The sequence below is a fragment of the Oratosquilla oratoria genome, chromosome 37 (genome assembly GCF_046742065.1).
Source record: "Oratosquilla oratoria isolate Oo_2021 chromosome 37, ASM4674206v1, whole genome shotgun sequence".
NCBI classification, from domain to species: Eukaryota; Metazoa; Arthropoda; class Malacostraca; order Stomatopoda; family Squillidae; genus Oratosquilla; species Oratosquilla oratoria.
The window spans coordinates 18,987,579-19,012,064 of record NC_134813.1 but is presented as its reverse complement, the minus strand read 5'-3'; the positions used below and the strand labels follow the sequence as shown (position 1 = coordinate 19,012,064).

Genomic DNA, 24,486 nt, shown 5'->3' with positions numbered 1-24,486 from the left:
TTCTTTAACCATCTCCAATCCCTGACCTACTACCCTTGCATTTACCTCTTGCACTACCCCATCCATGTATAAGTGTAAATTACATGTGATAAAAAGACAGGTTTATTACACCAGAAGGTTGTCCTCCTTATGTACCATTTTTTTTTAGCCTATTTTCAAACAAATGAGTTATGTGTATATACATATCTATGTGCAGTGTACCAAAAGGCCTTTTCCCTCCTTATATGGGAAAATTGCATTCACCCATCCAAAAACATATTCATTGTCCCTCCATCTTAGGTTTTGTGGATGAAGGGTCATGTCATCCCTATATTCTGCCACAATATTTGGGCCAAACTCAATGCATCTCCATAGCAGGGCCTGATAGCCAGAGCTGGTTTAAAATTATTTAATCCAATAAAAAGAAAAACTTGGCTAGGCATGAAAATACTGTTTATATTCTGTCAGTATTTTCCTCACATTGTTACTTTTAACTCTTGCACCACAACATAAAATTGATGAATTTCTCAACATTACAGAGATGAAAACTCTCTGAAGTATTGGATATAGGACAATTTCTTTTTCTTTTTTATGTTTATTATACAATGAAAATATATATGAAAGTATATATATATATATACATATATATGGGGCCAGACTTTTAAAATTTCCAGACTTTTCTAGTTCTTTGACTGCTCCCACCCCCATAGCAACCTTTAGTCTGGGAAATTGAGGTGGGAATGTATTTCAAACAAATTTATTTTCTTCTTTGGACTATCACCACTTGTACAATGTATCAGTCTCTTAGGGGTTCTACTTAATATAGCATTAACTAGACATTCCAAGGAATACTGATGCACTCAGGTAGGTCAACTGCACAAACATCTAAAATTGTACATACACTCTAGCACCACCAGAGAGCACCATCCATTGTGTTGGATTGTATTAGATCACCAATCAGCACTAAAACAATATAAACAGAAAATCAGCCTGGTAACACACACCATATGTCCCAGATACAGTCACCACAAAGAAGAAACAGAACATGTCAGCTTACACTATCCAGCACTCATACATATCAGAGAACAATACAAAGTTTCTTCTCTTAATGATTTGTGGGCCAACTTGTTGGTCATGACATCGTGGCTGCAAGTCTCAAGGAAAAGACAACTGAGGCTACACATTGACTGATTGCAGGTCTCTGTCTCAGTCTGAGTTTTTCTTCACAAACCGTAGGTAAGAATTGCTGCTTTATATCTTTTAATCTGTGATGTTAAAGGAAAGTGTCTAGTAATTGCATCCCATTAAATCAGGGTTTCACCAATATTCTGCATCTTTAACTTTAAAAAAATCAGACTGGAGTGTCTTACAACCTACATGACACAAATACACTTTGATTACCAACCATGTAAATCTCATTAGGTCAGCATGGCTGAACATTTCTATGTCATTTGTTACATTCATTGTGATCTGTTGTAGGTCTCTTGACAATAATCCTAACACATGACCAGAGGGCCTCCTTGATGATGCCATCAAGCCAGGATTTCAGCATAATTTGATGAGTTAGCTGGCTGTAATAATTTTCTCTAAAGGATATAAATATCTCATTTTAGATCTCTTTAGATCACAAAAGCTATTTCTATGAATTATGAAGGCACAATATGAGCAATACATTTCTTAACTTATAAATATATTTTTCTTTTATCTAAAATTTCAAGAACTAGAACAGAAATTACAAAAATGTATGGAAAATTTCAATTTACATGTTCCACTTATACTTAAACAAAAATTCCCCATTTGACTGTCCTCTTGAAAACCATTTGTAAAATCATAATATCCATCTCCTGACCACCACCCTCAGTCTGAAAGTATTTACCAGTGTTCAGAACACTCAACTTACATGAAATTTTGTTAAAAAATCAAATGGCATTTACTATGCAAGTACTGTCTTGATAATATCCAATCCTTATAATTACAAGAATTTTATAATAAAACCATACTTTTGTCTATAACCCAACTTATGTCTATAGAGCACACATTAAACTTCAGCCAGAACTGATGACTGCAACACAAAGACACTCAAAATAAATTAATTTCATAGCACTTTGTTACAAATGTCTGAAATATCAAACTATAAATTGGCCAAAAATCCATTCCTGAAGCCACAATTTTACATTTCATCCTGTTCTGTCTTTTTTATTTTGCTATTGCACCAAACAATACGACTGTATGAGGTTGTTCCTCAGAAACCAGGTTCACAGCTTCTTGTACAGGTTGGACTATGATTTAACAGCACTATATTTGATGGAATTTGGGATTTAACAGTGTTAAAATAATGACATTTTCTGGGTTTGCTGGCAAATTTTTTAGTGATTCTGCACTGTAGTTGATTTACACAATGCTTCTAAAGGCATCCATGACACTTAGCCTACATACCCACTTCTGCATGGAAGTAGGTGAAACACTAAAAAACTTGATAAAACTTTGGCCTGGACTTGTATCTCAAAAAGTACCTCTGGTGAAAAAAGAAAAGAGGTAAACTTTAAAAGATTCACTTTTAGGTAGGATGTTTGCACTATGAAGGAAATCTTGTATAATGCGACATATGATGTAACCAGAAACTTGCATTTGGTGTCCTGCAAGATGAACATCAAAGTTGCCTATTTTCAAAACCCATCAACCCTCTCACCTCCATCAAGAGGTGCAGCCCTGAGGAGTTGGCATTCAATCTCCAGACCGGGCCCAAGACCACTCTCTATCATCTGTATTTCTTACACTTTTTTACACATGGTGAGCTGACAACAGGTGATTGCTCTCTTCTCTCAACAACTTTGAGCCAATAACATAGAAACAGCCCCACACTGATACAATATGGACAACAATCCAAAGTTTCTTCCCATAAGAGATCTGTGGGAGGTTCCTAGGACCATTGTCTACTACTGTGGAGCTGCAGGTTTTCCACTTAATGAAACTTGAGGCAATGATTGACTTGAAAGCTGAGGATCTTGAAGAATGGCTGGCAATCTATAATCCTGAGGATCAGCATCTATCAACTGACAAAATTGTTAAGCCAGTCCTACATCCTGATAGGCAAGATAAAAGTGATGTGTAAGACAAAGACTCACACCTTTGCTTTTTCTAAAAATGTCCCCTTTGGGGCAACAAAGAGTAGGATGCCTAGTCCTATCTTCCTTCCTGTTTTAGTCACCTTAAATTTATGTATGGTTTTTGCACACACTATTTTTTTTTGTCCAGTTTGTTCCAGATATCCATTCTGTCATTTTTTTTTTTTTTCAAGGTCTCTTCTATAACTATCTTTTTGATTTATTTTTCATGTCCTCTTGAGTTTTTCTTGTCCCAATTTTGTAAGTCCTTTCTATCAAGGACTTCTGTGACTTATGATCATTGCATCTTCTGTTGAACCAGCACTTACTGTACACCTCTTGTTTCTGTCTTGGTACATATTTATTCACTCCTTCATTATAGAATTCCATCAAGATTGTCCATTTCTCTTCCCAATTAGCATTTTGAAAGAATTTCTTAAGTTTCCCAAAGTTCTATTTTTCGGCATGAGGGGACAGAGAAGGGGGGTCGACAATTAAGTGAAATGGCCTTACTTTGGATGTATTGTCTTGCTGCATTGCATTTGACCCAGGGCAATTGGCAGATGCAGGGATGACCCATCATCCATGAGGAGCTGAGATGGGAAGGGTGGAAAGGGTGGTGGTGGGGAGTGAAATGGATGGGAGTAGCTATGTGCCTCTGACTTAGCTACCTCCCTTATAAGGGGGAAAACCTTTTGGTATATAGATAGAATAGAAAGACAAAGAGGAGGATGACCCAACTGAAAAATACTCAAATGATAGACCAATAAAACTAATTATCAGTACATAGCTGCCTTAGAACATTAGTTTCTAAATAAACACAACTTATGAAATTATGGAATAAATTGCTTGTGACAACAACATAATTGAAATCATGAAATGGATGTGAGCCAGCTTTGAACCAGGGACTGCTGAGCACAAATCCCACATAACATTCAAAACAATCATCAACGTGATGCCTACAGTATACTAGGATCCAGGAGTTAGATCAGCTGAAACTACAGCCCTGAAGTCCAGTTTTACTACAACTGCCAACGCCACTTGTGTGTAAGGCAGCCCTGAAGCTTTAATTCACTTCGCTGTTGCAACTTATTTGTTAGCTTTTACCACCTGTAAACCAAACTATGAAGTACATAGGGACTGGCAATGCATGAAGTAAACAAAAATAGAAGACCTGTTCAAGAGGATGAGCACAGTGTACAATATCATCCAAGATTCTCCTAGCAGCATCCCTAGAATTCCTTTACCTGACCAACAAAATCCAACTTCTCCAGACTTTCCAGAACCTGTCAGCAATTCACAAGCCCAGCAAGAAAACAGTATCATCTCCTTTTGATACCACTGAATCTGTTGCAAAAGTCACTGGGCTGGCTCACAAATAACTCATAGAAGAGATATTGTGTTGTTGAGCAATATAAAATGCAGTGCTCAGTCTCTTCTTTATGGCGACTGCATCTGAAGCAATTTGCAACTGTGGTTAGTCCTATTCTGTGTTGGTATTTTCTTAAGCTGGAGGGTGGTCTAAACACACATGTGCTAATGTAGATCCTGTTCTGTTTGTCATGGGACATCCCTATGGACCAGAGCCCCAAATAATTTTGTCTGTGATAGAGGATATCTCTATAGAGAAATGATACTTTATTAAACTGCAGCTGTCCCTCTGTTATGCGCCCCCCCCCCTCTTGATACTGTCCTGTACCACTTCTCTGAATATTCATTTCCTTTTTTCCCTGAACCCTGTGGTGGGGGAAAAGAATAATGCCACCAAGTATTCCTACTTATGTTGTAAAAGGCGACAAAAACAGGGCAGGGATGGGACTAAGCATCCTTCTCTCTGTAACCCCAAAGGGGAGGAGTTTTCCAACCAGAACCCTAAAGTTTGGGTTTTTTAATACGTGTAGATGTGGTACAGATGAGAGTAAAAGGAAAGAGATAGGCAGTATGTTTGTGAGAAGAAAGATGGATGTGTTGGCAGTGAGTGAAACTAAGGTAGGTGTGAGTTTGAGTTTGGGAGTGTAGCTGGGATGTCAGGAGTGAAGAGAGGATGAGAGAGTGAAGGGGTGACTATACTAGTAAGTGTAGAGATAGGTAAATGTATGGTGGAGTGGAAGGTTTCTTTAAGGTTAATGTGGATGAAGGTGAAACTGTGAATGGAGAAGTGGGTTTTTGTAAGTGCATATGGGCCTGGTAGTGAGAAGAGTGTAGAGTAAATAGTTGCTTAGGGAGGCATTTTGGATAGATTTAAATGAGCGCATAGAGGGTTTGGAGAGAAATGTCAATGTAATGATATTGGGAAATCTTAATGCTAGGGTAGATGAACCAATAGACAGAGTAGATGGGAAGTGTAGAGTTCCAGGAAAAAATTGTAGTGGAGAGATGATGGAGATGTGTCTAGAGAGTTGATAGCAAATACAGTATTTAGGAAGAAAGTCAAGCATAAGTACACATGGGAGAGGGTGGTGGATGTAAGGGTGGTAGACAGGGCATTAATGTACTACATAGTGGTAACCAGGAGAATAGTAGGAAGTGTTTTGTATGTACATATCGTAACCAGAAGAACAGTAGGAAGCATTTTGTAAGTGCATATTCTAAGGGGAGAAAGTGGGGGATATCAGATCATTTTTTTGTGGAAGACAAGTTGAGAGTATCCTCTTGTTTTTCTTCTGTCCCACCTAAGTCATCTCTATCAAGATATTTCCCTTTCATGATTCTGCAGATGGTTAGCAAATCACCTTTCTTTTCTTTGTTCCAGGGTTGGTAGATTTAGTTTATCCAATCTTTGTTCGTATGTCAAATTGGAGTGTTGGTGCCATCTTTGTCATTGCTCTTTGAATTCTTTCTAGTTTATGGGTTTTTTTTTTCCAAGTGTCCATAGTGTGCATGCATGTGTGTGCATGCTAGGCATCGAAGGGAGATGATAACAAATTAAATTCTATCACTTTGTTTTTGGCTACCTCCCTTGTAAGGGGGAAATAGCCATTAGTATATGTACGTACTGTTCTAGTTTGTCTATGTATGTTTGAGTGTCCTTAACAGCTGTTCTATAGTTGCTGTGCTGGGATATTATTGATATGTTATCAGCAAAGTGAGCACTTTGATATTAGCTTTGGGTCTGGTGAAAGGATATCACTTGTGAAGAGGTTGAATTGTACTCCTTGGGGGACACCTATGTACAATCTTTTGATCCCAAATAGTAAGTTATTTTCAGATACCCTGCACTTTCCTTACACTAAGAAGTTTGTTAGTCATTTCTTCTAGCTGTTGTGGATTCTGCCTCAATGACCTTTAATATTATATGTTTGGGGGCTTTGCTAAAAGCCTTGTGTCTATTGCAACTATGACTGCTATTTCTGGTAGTGGTTTCTTGTTGATCCCCTTTGATACTTACATTGATATGTATAACTCACCCCAGCTATCATTAATGTTATTGGTAAGTGCCTAATATATACTTTACGATGTATTTCTAATATATGTGTGTGCTTAATTGGGTTAAACAGAAATAATGGCACAGTGCTGGTCCCATGATTACCATCAACATAAAGTCCAACCTGTACAAAAATGTGCATCTAATATACCATAGTGGTCTCTTTTGGATTATTTCATATAAATAAGAATAACACAACCTAAGCAACTATTTACTCATAATATATATGATTATAAAATATATATAATATTTACCAAATTTTGATGACAAGTGGTAGAGCATGATTTTAAAACAATCAAACAATGGCCTAATTTTTTCTATACAGGTAATGAGTTCTTTCAACACTTGTCTGCATTTACATATGTTAAACAATTATTTCAAAATCTATGGTTACAGTTCTGTAAAACTCTTCAATCTACAATTCTGATGTTCTATAAAATACATATAAGTTAATAGGATGAGGAAGAAAGGGCAACTTTATTAACAAACTGGCAGATTGGTTCCACCATCTTGGGCAGTGGTGTCATTCATTTGGCACTGCATATCATCATTGCTGAAGTTTTTAATGCCCCAATAATCTATTCAAGAAATGAATTAAGTCACACATCTGCAAAGAGGAGAAATTGGAATCACTTATCCAGCAGTTGTTATACAAATCCTTCCATATCAACACTTAAAAATATCTATGTGTCATCTTCCAAACAAATGTGAATTAAGCTTTTAATATCAGGTACAACACAACATATCTTTTCACAATGGTTGTATATTTTCTATATTTTGTTTTGAAAATCCTAATGACCATATTCAAATGGAAAACACAGCCTATTCTTAATCAGCCTAAGGTCTATGCTCTGAATAAAACCATCTGCTATTGGAAAGAACAAAATATATAGTAAATAACACTCAAATTCAGTACCCCACCTTGACACTCAGCAATGATTGGTATGTCATAAGAACAAATGATTTCTCAAGCTTCATTAAAATTCTTCATGTACTGCTGTGTAAGTCTCTGGTCTAGGCTGAATGACCTTGGGCTCACACTCAGCATATGATCTACAGATGGTAATTCTGTAGATATGTCAATCTTTTCTGAGCTCCCATTTTCACATCTGTCCCTTGGGGCTGTGTTTACCAAGCCTGGAGCTTGGGAACCCTGAAATGAAAAGAACTATTAGAACAGAGGATTGGTGGGGGAAAAGAATACTGCCATCAAGTAATTCCACTTGGATCGTAAAAGGTGAGAAGAAAGGGACGGGGATTGGGACTAGGCATCCTTCTCCTTGTAGCCCCACAAGGGACATTCCTAAAAGAAAAAGTAAAGACATAAGAGGGTCTGGGAGTTTTCCAATCAGCACCCTAAGGTTTGGGTCTTTTAATGTGCGTGGATGTGGTACAGATGAGAGTAAAAGGGAAAAGGGTAGTATGTTTGTGAGAAGAAAGATGGATGTGTTGGCTTTGAGTGAAACTAAGCTGAAAGGGAAGGGCGAGTGTAAGTTTGGGAGTGTAAGTGGGAGGTTATCAGGAGTGAGGAGAGGGCAAGGGAGGGAAGGGGTGGCTATACTAGTAAGTGAAGAGATAGGTAAACGTGTAGTGGAGTGGAACGAGGTTTCCTCAGGGATAATGTGGATGGAGATCAAACTGGGAAAGGATATGTGGGTTTTTGTAAGTGCATATGGACCTGGCAGTGAAAAAAGCATAGAAGAAAGGGAGGCTTTTTGGATAGATTTAAATGAGTGCATAGAGGATTTAGGGAGAAATATCAATGTAATAGTACTGGGAGACCTTAATGCTAGGGTAGGAAATTATCCAATTGATGGAGTGGTTGGGAAATGTGGAGTTCCAGGAAAGAATCGTAGTGGATAGTTGATGGTGGAAATGTGTCTAGAGAGTTGATAGCAAATACAGTGTTTCAGAAGAAAGTCAAGCATAAGTACACATGGGAGAGGGTGGTGGAGGGAAGGGTGGTAGATACAGCATTAACCTCTTCACTCCGGGGCACATTGCACGTCTGGCAGCATTAGCTGCCCGATGTGCAATGTTGCGTCATAATAATCGCATTATAAAAAATAAAGTCAGTGCTCAATCGTTCATTCACTTTCACCCGTGTATTTTGATAACCACAAAAAATATGATGATGCCAGTTTAGAGAGAATGGATGTTACGTAGGTACGACTACAATAAATATAATCAAGATGCCGACGTCGGCATCATCGAGTACCCACTTGCTCCTCATGCCGCCTACATAGGCGTCACAGTATGGAAGTGGTTTATGGACTATGTAGTGGTAAATAGGATTATGATAGGAAGAGTTAAGGATGTACATGTGCTAAGGGGAGAGGGTGGGGGAATATCAGATCATTTTTTGGTGGAAGGTAAGTTGAGAGTGGAGGATAGATGGAGGAAGAGGAAAGGGACAAAAGGTAGGGAGGTGCTTAGAGTGAACTCTTTAAAGGAAAAGGAGAAGGAGTACAAGAAGCTGAAGGAGGAGTGGGAGGGAGTGAAGGATAGAGTAGAGCTAGGTGTGGAGGAGGAATGGTGACGGTTCAAGGAGGGAGTCACAAAGTGTGCAAAGATGGTGTGTGGAACAAGAAGGACAGGAGGCAATAGAAGAAAGGGTAGTGAATGGTGGGATGAGGAAACAAAAAAGGTTGTAGAAGAGAAGAAGCGAGCTTTCACAGATTGGTTACAAAACAGGACAAGGGAGTCATATGAGAGGTACAAAGAAAAGAAAAGAGAAGTAAAGCAAAAGGTAAAAGGAGGCAAAGAGGAGAGCAGATGTGAAATGGGGTAAGAGTATGACAGAAAATTTTGAAAGTAATAAAAAGATGTTTTAGAAAGAAATTAAGAGAGGAAGAGGAGGCAAATCAAGTAGAGAAGAAAAGGTAAAAGGTGCAGATGGAGAGATGATAATGGAAGAGAAGGCAGTAAGGGGAAGATGGGCAGAATATTTTAGGGAGTTGCTAAATGTGAAGGAGGATAGGGAGGGAAAGATAGCTGCAGTGGGAAATGCTAAGAAAATGACCGTGATGAGTGAGGATAATGGAGGAGAAATAAGGAAGGATGAAGTGAAGGGAGCAGTTAAGATGATGAAAGCAGGTAAGGCACCTGGTCTGGATGGATGCCATGCAGAATGTCTTAAAAAAGGAGGTATAGTGATGGTGGACTGGTTGGTGAGGTTATTTAATGTTTGCTGGAGAGAAGGTAGAGTGCCAGAGGACTGGAGGAGTGCTTGTATAGTTCCACTTTACAAGGGAAAGGGGGACAAGTGTGAATGTAGTAGTTTCAGAGGGATTAGCTTTTTAAGTGTAGTTGGGAGTAGTTAGTAGTATGGGAGGATCTTGATTGAGAGGATTAAGAGAGGAACAGAGGGAGTAATTGGTGAGGAACAGTGTGGATTTAGGATGGGTAGAGGTTGTGTAGATCAGATTTTTGTGGTAAGACAGATATGTGAGAAAGCTATAGGAAAGGGGAAGGATGTTTTTTGGGCCTTTATGGATCTGGAAAAGGCTTACGACAGGGTAGAGAGAAAGGCACTGTGGGAGGTTATGCGGATATACGGGATAGGAGGAAAGCTTCTCGGAGCTGTCAAGAGTTTTTATGAGAGTAGTAGAGCTTGTGTCAGGATCAGAAATGGAGAGAGTGAGTGGTTTGAGGTAAAGGTGGGACTTTGTCAAGGATGCGTTATGTCGCCCTGGCTGTTCAACTTATACATGGATGGGGTAGTGCGAGAGGTAAATGCAAGGGTAGTGGGTCAGGGATTGGAGATGGTTAAAGAAACTGGAGAAAAGTGGGAGGTGAGCCAGCTGTTGTTTGCGGACGACACTGCACTTGTGGCAGGATCGGAGGAGGGATTGAGGAAGTTGGTGACAGAGTTTGGGAGAGTGTGTGATAGAAGAAAGCTGAAGATAAATGTGGGTTAAAGTAAGGTGATGAGATGTACAAGGGATGAAAGTGGCAGTAATCTGGAAGTGAGCATTAAGGGAGAGCAACTGGAGGAAGTGGATAGTTTTAGATATTTGGGTGCAAATGTGGCAGGAAAAGGTGGAGAGAAGCGAGTAAATGCCTTGGTGGATTAAAAAGTGTAATGAGGAATAGAAATTTGGGAATGGATGCTGAGAGGAGACTGTATGAAGGAGTGATTGTGCCAACAGCACTGTATGGGGCAGAAACATGGAACATAAGAGAGGAAGAGATGAGCTTGAATGTGTTTGAGATGAAGTGTCTGAGAAGTATGATGGGGGTTACTTGGCTAGATAGAGTGAGAAATGAGGAGGAGAACAGGGGTGGAAAGGGAGTTGGGAGATAGGGTTGATGAAAGAGTATTAGGATGGTTTGGACACATGGAAAGAATGAGTGAAGAAAGACTAGTAAAGGAGGTATGGAAGGCAGATGTGGAGGGAGTGAACATGAGGGGACGTCCTAGGATGTGGATGGATGGGGTGAAGGGGGTTTTGGGGAAGAGGGGAATGTCTGTTGAGGAAGGACGGGAAAGGACAGAAGACAGGGGTGAATGGAGAATGGTTGTATATGGAAAAGGTTGTGATGCATGAGGTGGAATGGACGGGGGGATGGGGGGTGAGGTAGTGTGTGTGTGAGCAAAATTTTGACGCAGCCCGAAGGAATTTCTCTCCATCCTCTCCTTTATATGGGGGGACGGAGAGGGGGGGTCACCGATTTAATGAAGCGGCCTTGCTGTGGATGTGCTGTGTCTTGTGACACTGCTTCTGACCCAGGGCAGTGGACAGGGTGCAGGGATGACCCATCATCTAGGAGGTGCTAAGATGGGAGGGAGGGTGGAGGGGTGTGGAGTGTTTCTGGGGATGGAATGGGTGGGAATGATTTTATGCCTTTTCCTTTTTGGCTACCTCCCTAGTAAGGGGGAAAAAGCCTTGGTATATGTATGTATGTATGCATGGCATCCATCCAGACCAAGTGCCTTACCTGCTCTCATCATCTTAACAACTGCCTTCATTTCATCCTTCCTTATTTCTCCTCCATTTTCCTCACTCATCACAGTTGTTTTCTTAGCACTTCCCACTGCAACTATCTTTCCCTCCCTATCCTCCTTCACATTTAGCAACTCCCTACAATAATTCTGCCCATCTTCCTCTTACTGCCTTCTCTTCCATTATCTCTCCATCTGCACCTTTTACCTTTTCTTCTCTACGTGATTTGCCTCCTCTTCCTTTCTTAATTTCTTAGAGAATAGGAGACAGTACCCAACAAGCATTGCTCCTTTCCTGTATACTTCAATTAAGGAAATGCAATTGGTAAATACAGGGTGTCTCTCCCCAATACTACAAAATTATATTTAACAACACAACAAACCAACACTCTCCTTGTTACTATCACAATATTCTTATAATTACTGCTGAGTATGTGTACAGTTATCAACACCTTCATAACCAAAAGCTAATTCTGCTGTGGGGAAAAATCATCTAGGTTCCAACATAATACACTGTTCCAATGTTATTTCCTGAACAGGAAATCTCTGTATCATCTTGTTTTGGCAGGAAATACAAGGACTACAAAAGTGATGTATATTCCAGTGTTGGATTAGGGTGTCTATAGATTTTTGCATCATCTCTTTATCCATGTAGTGAAAAGCCAACTTAATTTTCTGTAGCAATTAATATGTCTCTACCACAATTTTACTGGTGAGAATTGTCAAGTGACGGTATGCCTTTTATCAACAGTCCCAAATCTTTCTCTTCTTTTGCCTTTGTAATGGATCTGATCCCCAAGAAATACTGTAGTTCAATTATGGTCCTTTAGAGCTATTGTTCATTACCAACACTGCATATTTTGGTCATTCAGGAGGTGCTAAGATAAGAGGGAGGGTGGAAGGGTGTGGAGTGTATTCAGGGCTGGAATGGGTGGGAATGATTTTATGCCTTTTTCTTTTTGGCTACCCCCCTTGTAAGAGGAAAAAAGCCTTGGTATATGTATGTATGTATGTATGTATGCATATTTTGGTATAAAAATTATATTCATGGTCTTTCTACTGGCATTATAGATGTGTTGTGAGACATTGTAATTCTTACAAATATACAATTTGATTCTATGTATTCTTAATTCCTTACCTCTCTCCTCATGCTTCCAGCATTTCCAGTTGGTTTAGGGATGAAGCGTTGAAGATTGGCTGGCACAGAAGACAATGTCTCACTATCAGCTTTTTCAGCAAACATGTTAACAAGCTGACGGAGATTATTACGCTCCAGTTCTAGCCATCGCACACGAACTTCTAAGTGATGGTGGTTCTGTTGCAAATTCTTTGTGAAGAAAAAGATTTTATTAAAACATGACTGATGTAATACAAGATAGTCTATTACCACTATTTTCCATCTTAGCTCCAAATGGATGAAGGGTCATGCCTGTCTCTCGCACAATGCCTGAGTCAGAGGCAATGCAGCAAGATACAGCACATTCAGAGTAGGGCCTGCTGTTTCATTTGCTGGAATAAGACTGAGTTAATCTATATGCCAAGTCAAAAGGCATATATCCTTGTTTCCCTTTCATCTTAGCTCCTTATGGATAAGCATATATCCTTGTTTCCCTTTCATCTTAGTTCCTTATGGATAAGCATATATCCTTGTTTCCCTTTCATCTTAGCTCCTTATGGATAATGGATCATCCCTGTGTCCTGCCCACTGCCCTGGGTCAGAAGCAATGCAATGAGACACAGCATATCCATAGCTAGGCCACTTCAATTAATCAGCAACCCCGCCCCACCTCTCTGTCCCCTCATGCGGGAAAATAGAGAAGTTGGGGAGAAATCCATTTGGCTGCATTAATATATTATTCACACACAAACTTTCCCTACTCCTCCTCTCCCATCACCCAGCCCCCCCCCTACCTTCCTTGCAACACAGCATTATCTATACACAGCCATTCTCCACTCATCCTTATCTCCTGCCTTCTCCCTTCCTTGCTCAATATACATTCCCCTCTTGCTCAACGCCCTTTCACCCCATCCATCCATCTCATTCTCAGTTGTCCCCTCAAGTTCACCCCATCCACATTGTACATTCAGGATGGTTAAAGGTAGTGGAGAGAAATGAAGCTGAAATTGAAAACACTGTATATTCAATAAAGGCTTCATCCTCAAATGGCATTGACTATCAAAACTGTCAACAATTTATATTTACAAAAATTGCTTGGAATATCACAGGGATTGTTATATGCCATATGGCTTTTGAAATCACTCCTTTGAATCACATTGTCAACCTATACTGTGCCAAATACACACACACACACAAAAAAAAAAACAGATTATTCTACAGGTATGTGAATGGTAAATTGAAAAATAAACAAGAAATAGTGAAACTATGTTATGGAAATGAGGAATATATAGAAGATGTAGAAATGGCAGAGGTTATGAACAAAGATTTTAAGTTGGTATTTACAATAGAAAACGTACATAATTGGGAAGAAGAAAAGCTTAAAAGATCTCCCCCATTGAAAGAAAGAAATGTAACACAAAAAGAAACAAGGAACTAAATAATAAACCTTGATTTCAGAAAATCACACGGTCCAAACAGAATTGCAAATTGAATACTAAAAGAATGTATAGATGAGCTAACAGACAAGATATATAGAATAATAGATTGCTCACTCAAGGAAGAAAAGGTACCATAAGATTGGAAAAATGCAAATATCCTACCAATATATAAAGGGTGAGATAAGGAAGACCCAACAAACTAAAGAACAGCTAAAATATATGAAAAGGTTATCAAAAGTAGATGGATTAAACAGCTGGAAGAAAATAAGATACTGAATCCAAAGCAATTTGACTTTAGATAAGGAAGATCTTGTGCCACCAACTTGATTTGTTTTTATTCAAGATTAACAGACATAATACAAGAAAGGGACAGATGGGCAGGTTAGGTTAGGTTAGGTTTCTAGATTTACAAAAGGCATTTGATAAGGTACCACACAAAAAATTAATGAGAAACTTGAAACAACAAGGCTAACAGACATAATACAAGAAAGGAACAGATGGGCAAATTGTGCTTTTCTAGATTTACAAAAGACATTTGATAAGGTACCACACAAAAAACTAATAAGAAAACTTAAAACAACAGATGTACAAGGAAAGTTAATGAAATGATGGAAGATTTCTTGAATGAGAGAAAAATGAGGGTGGTAGTTAGAGACAAAAACTCAACCTGGGAAGAAATGATAAGTGGAGTCCCATAAGGTTCTGTACTAGCTCTGATAATGTTTACCATATAGATAAATGACATGGATGAAGGTGTTGAATGCTACATGAACTTTTTTGCAGATGATGCAATACTCCTATAATGTTTGCCATATATATAAATGACATGGATGAAGGTGTTGAATGTTATATGAACTTCTTTGCAGATGATGCAAAACTACTAAAGAAAGTAAGTACAGAGAAAGACTGTGAATCACTTCAGAGAGATCTGGACAAAGTCTGGAAATGGAGCCAAAAGTGGGAAGTGAACTTCAACATCAAGAAATGCAGTATAATGGAGTTTGGAAAAATTAAGAATAGAATATCAGGGCAATATAAGGTTGGTACAAAAGAAGTAAAAAAGAGTTAGCTCGGAAAAGGACCTAGGAGTAATTATTAGCAAAGTAAGGTGATGAGATGTACAAGGGGTGAAAGTGGCAGCAGACTGGAAGTGAGCATTAAGGGAGAGCGACTGGAGGAAGTGGATACTTTTAGATACTTGGGTGCAAATGTGGTAGGAAATGGAGTGGAAGTGGAGGTAGAATGTAGATTGAGAGAAGCGAGTAAATGCCTTGGTGGATTAAAAAGTGTAATGAGAAATAGACATTTGGGAATGGATGCTAAGAGGAGACTGTATGAAGGAGTGATTGTGCCAACAGCACTGTATGGGGCAGAAACTTGGGACATAAGAGAGGAAGAGAGAAGGAGTTTGTATGTGTTTGAGAGAGGTGTCTGAGAAGTATGATGGGGGTTACTAGGCTAGATAGAGTGAGAAATGAGGAGGTGAGGAGGAGAACAGGGGTGGTAAGGGAGTTAGGAGATAGGGTGGATGAATGAGTATTGGGATGGTTTGGACACATGGAAAGAATGAGTGAAGAAAGACTAGTAAAAGAAGTATGGAAGGCAGATGTGGAGGAAGTAAACATGAGGGGGCAATCTAGGATGAGATGGATGGATGGGTTAAAAGGGGCTTTGGGGAAGAGGGGAATGTCTGTTGAGGCAGGACAGGAAAGGACGAAAGACAGGGGTGAATGGAGAATGGTTGTATATGGATGATATTGTGATGCATGAGGTGGAATGGATAGGGGGATGGGGGGTGAAGTAGTATGTGTGAGCAAAATTTGACGCAGCCTGAAGGGATTTCTCCTGTCTTCTCCTTTTTTGCATGAGGGGACGGAGAGGGGGGGTCGCCGATGTAATGAAACAGCCTTGCTGCGGATGTGCTGTGTCTTGAGTCACTGCTTCTGACCCAGGGCAGTGGACAAGATGCAGGGATGACCCATCATCCAGGAGGTGCCAAGATAAGAGGGAGGGTAGAGGGTGGAGGGGAGTGGAGTGTATTAGGGATGGAATGGGTGGGAATGGTTTTTATGCCTTTGTTTTTTTGCTACCTCCCTTGTAAGGGGGAAAAAGCCTTTGGTATATGAATGTATATGTATGTCACCAGACAATAATAAAAACAAAATAGAAAAACCTACAATTTACTACGAAAAATAAAGGTGGCCTTTAACTACATGGATGAGGAAATGGTAAAGAAAATATTAGTCATGCTGATAAGACCATGATTGGAGAACACTGCGACACTATGGACACCTAACACAAAAAAGAATATAAAGAAATTAGAAAGAATCAAAAGAGCAACGACAAAGATGGCACCAACACTTTCAAAATTGACATACGAACAAAGATTGTCCAAATTGAAACTAACAACCCTGGAACAAAGAAGAGAAAGAGGAGATCTACTGGCCATTTACAGAATCATGAGAGGTATCGAAGTCCTTGATAGAGAAGGTTTATTAAAGTGGGACAGAAGAAAAACAAAAGGACATGAAAAGAAATTCATAAAGAATAGTTATAGAAGACATCTGAAAAAGAATAGTTTTCCACACAGAGTGATAGATGTCTGGAACAAATTGGACGAAAAAACAGTATGTGCAAAAACCATACAAGAATTTAAGAACCTAAATAATGAGAGATACAAAGATGGGTCACTACGAACATAGCTCCCTTCCTGTATAATACAACTAGGTAAATACTAAAGAAAATAAGTACAGAGAAAGACTGTGAATCACTTCAGAGAGATCTGGACAAAGTCTGGAAATGGAGCCAAAAGTTGAAAGTGAACTTCAACATCAAGAAATGCAGTATAATGGAGTTTGGAAAAAGTAAGAATAGAGTGACAGATGTCTGGAACAAATTGGATGAAAAAATAGTATGTGCAAAAACCATACAAGAATTTAAGAACAAACTAGATGCTGAGAGATACAAAGACAGGTCACTACGAGCATAGCTCCCTTCCCATATAATACAACTAGGTAAATACTGTGGCATAATTTCATTTACTGGTAGGCCTAAGTTTTGGGCCAGTAGCCTACCGTATGTTTGGGGGTCGACCTATACAGAAGGTATAGGCCTAATTCAGAAATTTTAGCTAAAATTCTTGAGGTCAATTTGTACACCACAATTTATGGTACCTTGATGTTATACTTGACCACAGCCTCACCAATAGAAGCCATCTAACTAAATTGAAGAGCAAGATCACTGCCAGAGTTATCTAGCTAGTACCAACTGGATGCTTCTTTCAACATCCTCAGACCCTTTTAAGCAACTGAGTTCTGTGCCTTATATGGACACAGAGTCCTCACACTCATAAATTTAACATACAACTTCATGATGCAATGAGACATATTAGGTTGCACCCACTGTACCCCACTAAATCACCTACCATTCCTGTCTGGGTTTCAACCACCCCAAGCTTATCATAATGACATCTGAAGATAGTTGTACCAAAAAGCTACTCAGTCAAACCACCTCTTGCATGATCTTCTCACTGAGAATCAAGCCCCAGTCAGGCTTAAGTCAAGGAAACCTCTGCACTCATTTATGGAGAACCTGGTGGCAGATGACTCTTCAGATCCAGTGGTACCTGAGAGGCTAAAATTATATATAGATCCTTAGTTAACTCATCCTCCAGGCAGCAACTTTTGCTGAAAAACATGGGTACAGCTAAGCAGCCTACAAACAGATGCTGGCCATTTTGCAGCAAGCATGAAAAAATGGGGAATATCTGACTCAGACTTTTGTCTATGCAGTCAAATACAGACCCATGAACAAATCTTGAAAGAGTGTAACATGACAGGACCTCCCTGTATTAAAAGGCTGACACAGACCATAACTTGTGACATACATCTTCAATTGCCAATTTTGACAACTTAGGTTGTTGACATACAAAATAATATCCACTCTAAAGAAATTGCTGTAACTACTCTATAGCAAAAAGATTATATATGATACTGATTAAAAAGCTACCAGGCCTGATCATCAAATATTATCACTGAATAATCTGAGCACTACTGTACCTGGTTGGTAACTTCAAGGGAGTGCTGAAGACTGTTGGTATGGTGAAGCTGCTCCAGCAAATCTAAATTTTGACGCTTGAGATTCTTGTTGGCATCTTGGAGCTTTTTGATATCCTGTTCATTCAATGGAGACAAAGCCAGCTCTTCTTGAAGGACATGATACTCAACTTCATAAGCTTGTAGCTCTTTAATTATGCTACACTCAGATACCTGCATGAAAATAAAGGGAAATAATGTGCAGTTTACCACTACAATACTGTACACAGTCAGTGCAGAACATTAAATTTATACATACATATATACATATACCAAAGGCTTTTTCCCCCCTTATAAAGGAGGTAGCCAAAAAACAAAGGCATAAAAACCACTCCCACCCATTCCATCCCTAATACACTCCATTCCCCTCCACCCTCTTCTCTCCCTCTTATCTTGGCACCTCCTGGATGATGGGTCATCCTTGCATCTTGTCCACTGCCCTGGGTCAGAAGCAGTGTCGCAAGACACAGCACATCCACAGCAAGGCTGTTTCATTAATTCGGTGATCCCCCCTCTCCGTCCCCTCATGCAGAAAAGAAGATGGGGAGAAATCCCTTTGGGCTGCATCAAATTTTTCTCACATATACTCCCTCACCCCCCATCCTCCACCCATTCCACCTCATCATCCATATACAACCATTCTCCATTCACCCCTGTCTTCTGTCCTCTCCTGTCCTTCCTCAACAGACATTCCCCTCTTCCCCAAAGCCCCTTTTACCCCATCCATCCATCTCATCCTAGGTTGTCCCCTCATGTTCACTCCTTCCACATCTGTTTTCCACACCTCTTTACTAATCTTTCTTCACTCATTCTTTCCATGTGTCCAAACCATCCTAATACTCTTTCATCAACCCTATCTCCTAACTCCCTTTCCACCCCTTTTCTCCTCCTCACCTCCTCATTTCTCACTCTATCCAACCTAGTAACCCCTAACATACTTCTCAGACACCTCATCTCAAACACATTCAAACTCCTCTCTTCCTCTCTCATGTTCCATGTTTCTGCCCCATACAGTGCTGTTGGCACAATCACTCCTTCATACAATCTCCTCTTAACATCCATTCCCAAATGTCTATTTCTCATTACCCTTTTAATCCACCAAGGCATTTACTCACTTCTCTCAATCTACATTCTACCTTCACCTCCACTCCTCCCTTTCCTACCACATTCAAACCCAAGTATCTAAAACTGTCCACTTCCTCAAATCTCTCTCCCTTAAAAATTACTTTCAGTCTGCTGCCACTTTCACCCTTTGTACATCTCATCACCTTACTTTTACCCACATTTATCTTCAATTTCCATCTTTCACACACTTTCCCAAACTCTGTCACTCACTTCCTCAATCCCTCCTCTGATCCTGCTACAAGCGCAGTGTTGTCCACAAACTACAGCTGGCTTACCTCCCATTTTTCTCCATTTCCTTTAACCATCTCCAATCCTTGACCCACCACCCTTGCATTTACCTCTTGCACCACCCCATCCATGTATAAATTGAACAGCCAGGGTGACATAACACATCCTTGAGGAAGTCCCATATTTACCTCGAACCACTCACTCTCTCCATTTTTAATCCTGACACACGCTCTACTACTCTTGTAAAACTCTTGACAGCTCCTAGAAGCTTTCCTCCTATTCCATATATCTGCAATACCACTAACAGTACCTTCCTGTCTACCCTGTCTTAGTCTTTTCCAGATCCATAAAAGCCCAAAAACATCCTTACCTTTTCCTATAGCTTTCTCACATATCTGTCTTACCACAAAAATCTGATTTATGCAACTTCTACCTAAACCCTCACTGTTCCTCACCAATTACTCCCTCTGTTCCTCTCCTAATCCTCTCAATCAAGATCCTCCTATAAGCCTTCCCAACTACACCTAACAAGCTGATCCCTCTGAGACTACTACACTCACACTTGTCCCCTTTTCCCTTGTAAAGTGGAACTATACAGGCACTCCTCCAGTCCTCCAGCACTCTAGCCTCTCTTAGACAAAGATTAAAACCTCACCATCACTGTGACTCCTTTTTTCAGACATTCTGCATGGCATCCATACAGACCAGGTGCCTTACTTGCTCTCATCATCTTAACAACTGCCTTCACTTCATCCTTCCTTATTTCTCCTCCATTTTCCTCACTCACCACGACCATTTTCTTAGCACTTCCCACTGCAACTACCTTTCCTTCCCTATCCTCCTTCACATTTAGCAACTCCCTAAAATATGCTGCCCATCTTCCTCTTACTGCCTTCTCTTCCATTATCACCTCTCCATCTGCACCTTTTACCTTTTCTTCTCTACTTGATTTGCCTTCTCTTCCTCTCTTAATTTCTTTCCAAAACATCTTTTTATTACTCTCAAAAATTTCTGTCATACTCTTACCTTATTTCACATCTGCTCTCCTCTTTGCTTCCTCTATCTTAAAGCTTTACTTCTCTTCTCTTTTCTTTGTACCTCTCATATGATTCCCTCGTCCTTTTTTGTAACCAATCTGTTTAAGTGTGTTTCTTCTCTTCTACAACCTTCTTTGCTTCCTCATCCCACCATTCACTACCCTTCCTTCTATTTCCTCCCATCCTCCTTGTTCCACACACCATCTTTGCACATCTTGCGACTCCCTTCTTGAACCATCCCCATTCCTCCTCCACTCCTAGTTCTACTCTATCTTTTACTCCCTCCCACTCCTCTCTCATTTCTTCTTGTACTCCTTCTCCTTTTCTTTCTCATTTAAGCAGTTCACTCTAAGCACCTCCTTACCTTTTGTCCTTTTCCTCTTTCTCCATCTATCCTCCACTCTCAACTTACCTTCCATCAGAAAATGATTTGATATTCCCCCACTCTCTCTCCTTACAACATGAACATCCTCAACTCTTCCTACTATACTCCTATTTACCACTACATAGTCCATTAACACTCTATCTACCACCCTTCCATCCACCATTCTCTCCCATGGACACATGGAAAGAATGAGTGAAGAAATGATGAGGTGAGGAGGAGAACAGGGGTGGAAAGGGAGCTGGGAGATAGGGTTGATGAAAGAGTATTGGGATGGTTTGGACACATGGAAAGAGGTGTGGAAGGCAGAGGTGGAAGGAGTGAATATGAGGGGGCATTCTAAGATGAGATGGATGGATGGGGTAAAAGGAGCATTACAAATGAGAGGAATGTCTGTTGAGGAAGAATGGGAGAGGACAGAAGATAGGGGTGAATGGAGAAGTGTTGTGTATGGATGATGCTGTGATGCATGAGGGGGAGTGGGTGGGGGATGGGGTGAGAGGAAGTATGTATGAGAAATATTTTGATGCAGCCCGAAGGGATTTCTCCCTGTCTTCTCCTTTTCTGCGTGAGGAGACGGAGAGGGGGGTCACCGAATTAATGAAGCAGCCTTGCTGTGGATGTGCTATATCTTGTGACACTACTTCTGACCCAGGGCAGTGGACAGGATGCAGGGATGACCTGACATCCAGGAGGTGCCAAGATGAGAGGTAGGGAGGGGGGTGGAGTGGAGTGGAATATGTAAGGGATGGAATGGGTGGGAGTGGTTTCTATGCCTTTTTCTTTTTGGTTACCCCGTGTAAGGAATAAAAAAGCCTTTGGTATATGTACGTACACCAGAGGACTCCTGCCTGGGACCTCCAATCCACTCACTAAGCCATCTCTGTTCCGATGCTACTACTTAGTTCATCCAATAATTTTGACCATTACAAATAAGTGCCTCTCCTTAAGACGTGACTTCTCATCCAATGCACCAATAAAAAAAATTTCCTCCTCCACCCTTCTCCAATCAGAGACTATTATACCATCTCAAGCAGTACTGCTTACGCAAGCAATCTTGATCTCGAAGTGGAATGGCTTAGTGTTTACATTTTGTCACGTCAGCGCCAATATCGGTACCATAGCTATGTTTACAAACTTTAGACGGTAAGATTATGCAATTCGCAGCCATCGTTTTCAAAACATTTAACTCATAAAAATTAATTTCTTGCCACCTACCCCTCTATCTACCTGTCTACCTTCATCTACCAACCTCTTACACCTCCAAAAAACAAAATTTCCAGCAAATACCCCAGTACAGTGATCAATAAAGTATATCTTAAATATGACACTTGCACTATATTTCAAACGAAGTGTTAAGCATTCTTCAGCTGACCTTAGCAAAGAAAGATCCATGATCTGTAAGAGGCATATTGGGTAGCTGGTTCTTCATGTAGTCCATGAGGTGTTCAAATGAATCCAGACGCAAAAGGGATTCCTCATGAATTTGTAGAAGTACAAGTCCCACCTTGAAGACTGCCTCCATCCCCTCCAGAAAGAGAAGATCTGTGAAATAAGATGCAGGTTAACAAAAGAGTTCCTATTTCATAATTGCTTGCATAAAGTTACTTAATCACATACCACAGGACCATGAAGGATAATACCAGAGATATTGATTGCTTTGTGGCTATGCTGTCCCTATTAGGCTGGTGCACTGCCTGTAAAGAGTCAATAACTACATAAGACTGAACTGATTTAGTATCTATAGTCTTAAAAGTACCTAGAGCCTGTATGATTTGTATTTGTATTTCAGTGTCAATCACATATACCTGCAAAAGGCAACACCAAGGCAATGAAAGGATGGATCCACAAAGTCATTGTGCCCCATGGAAGGAACAAACCACCCAACTAACATCCAGAATGGCTTACCACAATAGGAAAAGTTAAATAATATTTGGATTAGGAGAGGTGCAAATGAAGAGGAACATACAGACATGGAAGCTCATAAGGGAAGCCAAAGGTAAAAATGAAATGAGGACAGAATAAAATGTTATCTTTTTATTATTATATATTCTTATGAGTTATCAAACAGAATGTGAGGGAAAAAAAAAAAGGGGAAGGCAGCGTGTGCACACGAAATACCACATGGAAACTTAAAGTAGCCTATGCCAATGTAGATGATTTACTCTCAGCCAGGTTGGAGATAAATGACCTCTTGAGGATAAACCAGACTGATATTTTGTGTTAACCAGAGACCAAACTCCCAAAATATATTGATCTACAGTTGGGGAATAATAGATACACCTCCTGGAGAAGAGACGAAGAAGATAAAATGGGTGGAGGGGTTCTGGTTGCTGAGTGAAGGTAAGCCTGAAGCAATCCATCTGAAAATTATGACTATAGGGTAGAATAGAAGAGATTTCATGGTGACATATATATCCCCCCTACTGCAGTGAGGTCAACTGGGAGACATGGAGAGCAAGCCAGATTCCTGGGGGTAATACCCTGCTAAGTATAGCAATGGAGAACACAATGACCCACTGGGTAAAGGATTTTGATTGATTCATTTTTCAAGCATCACAACAATGTGGTCACATGGTGCTGCTACAATATATTTAGAGTAGAATTTATGGCAGGTTAAGATATTGATATACATATATATATATATAATATATACCAAAGGCTTTTCCCCCTTACAAGGGAGGTAGCCAATAACAAAGACATAAAATTCACTCCCACCCATTCAATCCCCACATACTCCACTCCCATTCACCCCCCTTCCTACATCGTATCTTGGCTCCTCCTGGATGATGGGTCATCCCTGCATCTTGCCCACTGCCCTGGGTCAGAAGCAGTGTTGCTTCTCTCAATCTACATTCTACCTCCACCCCCACTCCTCCCTTTCCTGCCACATTCACACCCAAGTATCTAAAACTATCCACTTCCTCCAGTCTCCCTTAATACTCACTTCCAGTCTGCTGCCACATTCTCCCCTTGTACATCTCATCACCTTACTTTTACCCATATTTATCTTCAACTTCCTTCTTCCGCACACCTTCCCAAACTCTGTCACTAACTTCCTCAATCCCCTTCTGATCATGCTACAAGTGTAGTGTCAGCAGCAAAAAAGAACTGGCTTATCTTCCCATTTTCTCCATTTCCTTTAACCATCTCCAATCCCTGACCCATTACCCTTGCATTTACCTCTTGCACCACGTCACCCATGTATAAATTCAACAACCAAGGCGACATAACACATCCCTGGCGAAGTACCATCTTTACTTCAAACCACTCACTCTCTCCATTTCCAATTCTAACACAGGCTATACTACTCTCATAAAAACTCTTGACTGCTCTTAACAGCTTTCCTCCTATCCCATATATCTGCAATAACTCCCATAGTGCCTTCCCATCTACCCTGTCATAATACTTTTCCAAATCTATAAAGGCCCAAAAAACATCCTTACATACATACATACATATACCAAGGCTTTTTCCCCCTTCCAAGGGAGGTAGCCAAAACGGGAAAGGCATAAAAACACTCCCACCCATTTCATCCCCAAACACACTCCACACCCTTCCCACCCTCCCTCTCACCTGAGCACCTCCTGGATGACGGGTCATCCTTACTTT

At 40.2% G+C, this 24,486-nt stretch overlaps 1 protein-coding gene across 3 annotated transcripts in view; it reads right to left on the bottom strand.

The window, feature by feature from the left end:
- Positions 1-720: 720 nt before the first annotated feature.
- LOC143019553 (TBC1 domain family member 1-like) overlaps positions 721-24,486 on the bottom strand; it is a 155,680-nt gene continuing 131,914 nt past the window's right edge. For 2 of the 3 annotated variants that reach the window (XM_076175287.1, XM_076175286.1), the window contains exons 21-25: positions 22,250-22,419; positions 18,067-18,276; positions 12,591-12,779; positions 7,429-7,660; positions 721-7,114 (exon numbers count right to left, since the gene is read on the bottom strand). In XM_076175287.1, the coding sequence (XP_076031402.1) occupies positions 7,475-7,660; positions 12,591-12,779; positions 18,067-18,276; positions 22,250-22,419 (755 nt within the window). In that variant the 3' untranslated portion in view covers positions 721-7,114; positions 7,429-7,474. Of the gene's footprint in view, positions 7,115-7,428; positions 7,661-12,590; positions 12,780-18,066; positions 18,277-22,249; positions 22,420-24,486 lie in introns of those variants that run through there. The other variant, XR_012965824.1, reaches the window with a different exon arrangement.